Raw genomic sequence first — 6,408 nt, 5'->3', positions numbered from 1 at the left:
CTAGATCCGGGATTTGAAGGCTTCCAGAGAGGGGCTGAGAGCGACCTCACCCGGGAGCGCGTTCCAGTCCACGATGGTGCGTGGAAAGAAAGACTTCTGGCGGTAGGTTGTGCGGCACAACGGTAGCTGGTAGGCAGCATCGTGAAGGAGTCTGGTGCTTTTGGCGGTGGGATTTGGGGTGGGTGTGTTGCGGGTGTTGATCGACAGCAAGCCATTGGAGTATTTGTACATGGTGATGAGGCGGGCTCTGCGGCGCCGATCTTGAAGTGTGGGCCACTGCAAGTGTTCCAACATGGCGTCAACGCTCGAAGTCTTGCGGTGGCGATTTACAACCCATCGGGCTGCCCTGCGCTGCACAGCTTCGAGACGATCCACGTCCTTGCAGGTGTACGGATCCCACACGGGACTCTTGGTTTGATTCTTGGTTCGATACCATGGGTTGACACCTTTCGCCATAACTACCATCAGACCACTGATGAGACACATGAGTGTCGAAACACGTGTCTGGTCACGGTAGTAAAACAATGGTCCTCCTCGGGACTAGTTTCCTCTGTTGATACTCTCCCCTCGGGACAGATTCTCTTTGTGAATCTCGGTCCTGTCCGAGGAGGGTCTGACTTCCCCAATAGGGCTGTCTGTGAAGGGACACATGCTTTTGATTCCTCTCTCTTTTGCTCTGCTAAGAGATTTTAACATATCTCAGAAGAAAGTCTCTTCTGGCTTTCAATTGTTTCTTTCACAACTTCTGATATTTTATATATATGTATATATATATTTGTCTGTTTACAAAGGTGCGTACATAGAGAATACTACATGGCTTGCTGTGTCGTACCAGATTTACACGAGGTTTTTTTTTTTAAATATTGAACTGCGAGCGAAAGCGAGCTGTTCACTATTTGAAAAAGCAACGAGTGTAAATCTGGTACGACACAGCAAGGGTTGAGGGGAGGGCGTCTTCGAACTTGAGCTAAAAGCCGGAAGGAGATCAGAGGTATGGGGGGGTTGGCAAGTGGGGGCCGTATTTTATGTGGACCTTTAAGCAGGGATGAGGGGTAATACAGGCCGAGTGACGTTGTGATGATGTAAGTGGTGTATACTATGGAAAAAAGGAGCTTCAAAAAGTAGATGTGTGTCTGTAGGGTGCGGGGAAGGGGGGGGGGGGGTGGTGGGGCTAAACATTGACGTTGATTATAGACCTGTTTAAGGACAGCTTAGGTTACTGGCGCATGAACTGAGCATACCGTTGCGAAATATCCCGTTCTGTACTCATGTACCGTGTCAACACTCATGCCCAAAGTCTACCATAACCAGTTTTGTAATATATGTCAGTCGCGCCGCTATTTGCGACTAGAAATTATGACAGGACATACATGTATACAATGTTATGCTTGGTTTAGGCGTTCAGTGTGTGTGCTTTGAAGCGTGAATATAGACGTCTGCGGCCGCTTCGGGTGCAGGGGTTATAGCCACCCCGGATAGAAATTTGACCAGTGAGCTGGCGTGAATGTGCCTGGTCGTGCGTGCACTCTTGTTGAACAGTTGTGATCAACAGTTCTTCAGGTGTGTGTGTTTTTTCCGTTCTTGTGAATTGAAACTCTTCAGACATATTTGTTCAGGAGATAGCCGCTTTGCTGTGTGGTTTTTTTTTGTTTTTGTAGCAAATTGTTTCAGTGCGTCTACACGCATCTTCATCGGCAGGGGAAAAACTGAAAAGTCAACTTAAAGGTAAAGTCACGATTCTTCCTGTGAAAACGGTCCGCTTACTATCTCCGATCTGCTTAGGTTTTCAGGTAAGACAGACAATCTGGGACGAATACCGAAAACCAATAATGCAATATCTTGACTCAATGCTTCCTGAACAGAGTGAGGATAATTTGATAGATTAATTTCGCAGATTGCCACAACTGTCAGTGAATTAACCCCCCCCCCACACACACACACACACACACACACACACACACAAAAATAAAAAATAAAAATAAAAATAAAATAAAAATTAAAACATTAAAAATAAAATCTCACTCTATACACAGAATCCAGGCCGTTGATTTTTGATATGCGATCTAATGGAAGGATGCTCTACTCACATATTAGGGCCTGAAAAGATTTGTGGTGGTACATGTAATCGTATTTCTTTTACCTTTATAGCCGGGGAGGGGCTAAAATTTCCGTTGGGGAAATACAATAGTCAATACCATACGCGTGCAAGCGTGACTGACTAAACAGCTTATCAGTACGAACGGGTCATTCCGAGGATACTTCTGTTCAAATTGGTGACGTTCATGAGGAAATCTTTAAAAAAAAATTAAAAAAAACAAGGTAAGAAATGTAATATTTGTCATTCTATTTATGGAAACATACTGTATAGTAATTAATACACGCACACGACAACAATTTATACTGTTTGCATGTTAATATTGTAGCTTTTGTAGAACGAGGAAATAGGCGAAGAAAGACGCACGATCGTATGCACACAGGGACACACACAAACGAACGCTAGCAAACACACACACACACACACGTGCACGCATGCACGCACGCATGCACACATACACAAACACACACGCACGCACACACACACACACATCAGTATATCATATAACAACACACGCACGCACACACACACACACACACACACACACACACACAGGCGGGAGGCTGGGGTGAGCCCAGGAGAGAGTATACGGTTTTATTTCATTTCACTATCAGTAATAACGTCATTAATGCCAATCAATCAAAATGACAGTCACAACGACACGCGGTTCAGTGAGAATAACGTCTTTGACACACCTTCTGTGTCCTTGTAACACTATCTCGCACACCTTTTGAACACTTGTGTGTGTTACACACTGAAACATTGAGTGTTAAAAGCACACGTTTTAAACACTTTTGTGTGTTCCACACTGAAACATTGAGTGTTAAAAGCAAAAAACATCGAAAAATCGGGTGTTCTATCTTTTTTATGCAAACGTTTTACAGGTTGAATTCTTGATCACATTTTACGCGTCCATATGAGTTTTTTTTACTGTGACACAAATGTGTTTATACAGTGTTCGAAATATGAATACCTGTTTTTAGTGTGTAGCACGCTGTAGGCAATGAAATCACAACAGCCTGACCGAACTTGCCCTGAGCTTACATATTCCTGCATAACAGCATATTATTATACCCTGGCAAAAGCACATGTCTCTTTTTATGCTTGTGACCTTAATCATTCAATTTATCATGTTAGCTAATGATCTGGTTCAGAACAGTTAACTTGTTTGATTATGATATTCATGATCACACACTACACTTAGTGGGCGTTATCATTTGCTGATTATCAGATTTGGTATCGACAGATGATAGGTGCTTGACAATATTATTGTGTTTGTTTTTTGGATTGCTTTCGAGGGTTATTCTCCCTTTTCAAACACTGATGTGTGTGTGTGTGTAACCTATGTGTGTGGGTAGCCTATGTGTGTGGACGTGTGTGTGTGTGTGTATGTGTGTGTGTGTGTGTGTGTGTATGTGTGTGTGTGCGTGTGTGTGTGTGTGTGTGTGTGTGTGTGTGTGTGTGCTTTCGCTGTGTGATTCGTTTTAAAGAAAAACACTGAGGCACGAACTTGATAAAAAAAAACCACACGCGGCAAAAAAAACACTAATAAACAAATAAACAAAGATACAAGCAATCAGACTGATAAAGAAAAAAAGTACACCATACCAAATAAATCAAAGTCGGGTGACTATGATAGGAAAACTTGATCGGATCGAGTATCATACACATGCAGTGTGTATTCCCACAAGGTCAACAGGCTTTAACAGAGGAATAATAACGGTAAGGTGTTTTGTTTCTCAGTCACCAGCTAATGATAGAAATCCAAGTATGTAAAGCATGCACTAGTATACTATCTACAGTATGTCCCACTCTTCTCGTGGCTGGCTTCTTGATAGGAGGTGGGTTCTGTTTACAAGGTGTTGGTGCTCGGAAATGTTTCGTAGTCTTAAAGTATGCGTATAGGCGAGTCTTGTTTTCAAGTTGTCAGTATATTGTGAAGTACAATTTTAGGGTCTGCATCAAACCAATTGTTGACATTCTAAGCGAAAGATTGTACCTATTGCCAACGTGTGTGTAGTTTGGTTTGAAATGAGTCTTGCAAACACATTGTGCGCGTTCTGTGAGTAAGACCTACAGTCTGTGTAATGTAAATTGTTGTTTTTGTTTGTTTGTTTGTTTGTTTGCTTAACGCCCAGCCGACCACGAAGGGCCATATCAGGGCAGTGCTGCTTTGACATATAACGTGCGCCACACACAAGACAGAAGTCGCAGCACAGGCTTCATGTCTCACCCAGTCACATTATTCTGACACCGGACCAACCAGTCCTAGCACTAACCCCATAATGCCAGACGCCAGGCGGAGCAGCCACTACATTGCCAATTTTAAAGTCTTATGTATGACCCGGCCGGGGTTCGAACCCACGACCTCCCGATCACGGGGCGGACGCCTTAATTACCACTAGGCCAACCGTGCCGGTAAATTGTTGTTTGAAGAGAAGAGTAAGTGACTGAGTGAAAGCGCAGGTGCATGACGAATACGAATACGAATACTTTATTATCTCATACAGAGAAATTTCAGTGTGGTGCACATTAAAAGACAAAACAAATAATAAGACAACAGATAAAAATACCATACGAAGCATACTACACTCGCGCACGCATATGTACACTAACAGGAATAGTAACATGATTCCAAATAGGTAAATTGCCGTCAGCTTTAGCTAAAAGTTTACCGCTAAAAACTATCATTATCACAGGACTAGATATGTCATTGAACAATATTTATCACAGGACTAGTCATTCGAGGGTTATCACACTCAGCATAAGGGTGCACATCAAAGAATATAAAAAATATTCATCACAGAAATCAGTGCATATGTTCACCGGCACACATACTAGTTTTAATTAACTTAGGTATTTAAAAAGCCAATTGACTTTGGAATAAAACTGTTCTTAGTTCTGAGCGTGCGGAATCTGGGAGTGCGGAGGCGACGTCCTGAGGGCAGGACCTCAAAGTGGTGAGCGAGCACATGACTACTATCCTGGATGATGCAGCGGGCCTTTCGCACCACACGTCGTTCATACAGCACAGTCAGTCCTTTCTGTCTCACCCCCACAATCTTACCACATGTGTTCACCACCCGCCCAAGCACATTCTTACTCTTCACACACAGACCTCCATACCAGCAGATGAAAGAGAAAGTGAGAATGGATTCAATGAATGAAGTATAGAATGTTTGGAGGATGCGGCTGTTGATGTTCAGACTTCTGAGCTTTTGTAAGCAGTAGATTCTTGACTGACACTTCTTGTGGATAGCTTTAGTGTTTGAGGAGAAATTTAGTTTGTTGTCAATGACTGTACCGAGATATTTGTATTCAGTCACTCGCTCAACTTTCACACCATCTATGTACAAATCTGAAACTGTAGCTGGGTTTTTGCGAAAGTCAATAACTAGCTCTTTTGTTTTTGTCACATTTAGGGCTAAATAGTTATCTTTACACCAGGAGCTGAAATTTTGAACTTCAGAAAAATAAACAGAATCAGAGTCAGACAGGTCTTCAAGGGCAGAATCGTCAGAATATTTCACAAGAGGGGTCGTAACAGTGCCTTGACAATCGTTAGTGTATAATGTGAACAGAACTGGAGACAATACTGTGCCCTGAGGGGCTCCAGTAGAAGTACTAACTATGGATGAAAGTGCGCTATGGAAACGGACGGACTGGGTTCTGTTCACTAGAAACTGTGTGATCCAAAGGACGAGTCTGGGAGTGACGTTGTAAGAAAGCAGTTTTTGAACAAGCAGGTGAGGTTGTATTGTGTTGAAAGCAGATGAAAAGTCTATAAATAGAATACGGACGAAGGAACCAGGTTTTTCTAAGTGACTATATGCTTGTTGCAGAAGTGTGAGTGTGGCGTCATCTGTGCCTCTGTTTTTCTTGTAGGCAAACTGAGAAGGGTCCATGAAAGGTTGTGTGCAGTTGAGAAGACGAGGCAGAAGGATGCGTTCAAAACATTTCATTACTACCGAAGTGAGGGCAACTGGACGATAGTCATTGAGCTGTTTGGGTCTACTGTTTTTAGGAACGGGACAGATGGTTGACTTTTTCCACACATCAGGAACAATACAGTCCCTGAGTGACCAAGTGAAAAGCTGACTGAAAACTACAGACAACTGTGCTGCACACCACTTCAAGGTCCTGCCCCCAAGACCATCAGGACCAACAGCCTTACGCACCTTAAGTTTCTGAAAAACAGACTGCACCACATCACCCTCGATCTCGAAGTCGTCGTCGTCAGAAATTCTCTCTTTTAAGTTTAAAATGGTGTCATCTAAAACACTCCCTACATCGTCGCGTTCGAATCGGCAGTA

The 6,408-nt window shown here is 43.0% G+C and overlaps 2 protein-coding genes across 3 annotated transcripts in view; one reads left to right on the top strand and one right to left on the bottom strand.

Annotated features, from left to right (window-relative positions):
- LOC138946178 (uncharacterized) lies at positions 1 to 456 on the bottom strand. The gene has a single exon (XM_070317690.1). The coding sequence runs from the start codon at positions 454 to 456 to the stop codon at positions 1 to 3; it is 456 nt and encodes a 151-aa protein (XP_070173791.1).
- Positions 457 to 1,405: 949 nt separating this feature from the next.
- The window catches only part of LOC138983617 (cyclic AMP receptor-like protein A), a 23,728-nt gene continuing 18,725 nt past the window's right edge, over positions 1,406 to 6,408 (top strand). The window contains exon 1 of one of the 2 annotated variants that reach the window (XM_070356893.1): positions 1,406 to 1,560. The gene's annotated coding sequence lies outside the window, so the exon portion shown is untranslated. Of the gene's footprint in view, positions 1,726 to 6,408 lie in introns of both variants that reach the window. The other variant, XM_070356892.1, reaches the window with a different exon arrangement.

The sequence above is a fragment of the Littorina saxatilis genome, linkage group LG13 (assembly GCF_037325665.1).
Source record: "Littorina saxatilis isolate snail1 linkage group LG13, US_GU_Lsax_2.0, whole genome shotgun sequence".
Taxonomy (NCBI): Eukaryota; Metazoa; Mollusca; class Gastropoda; order Littorinimorpha; family Littorinidae; genus Littorina; species Littorina saxatilis.
The sequence above is the reverse complement of the archived record's forward strand: the minus strand, read 5'-3'. Positions and strand labels throughout refer to the sequence as shown.

Bases quoted from the DNA above. Each gene is read 5' to 3' on its own strand.
- LOC138946178 (XM_070317690.1), bottom strand. From the start codon at position 456: ATGGCGAAAGGTGTCAACCCATGGTATCGAACCAAGAATCAAACCAAG.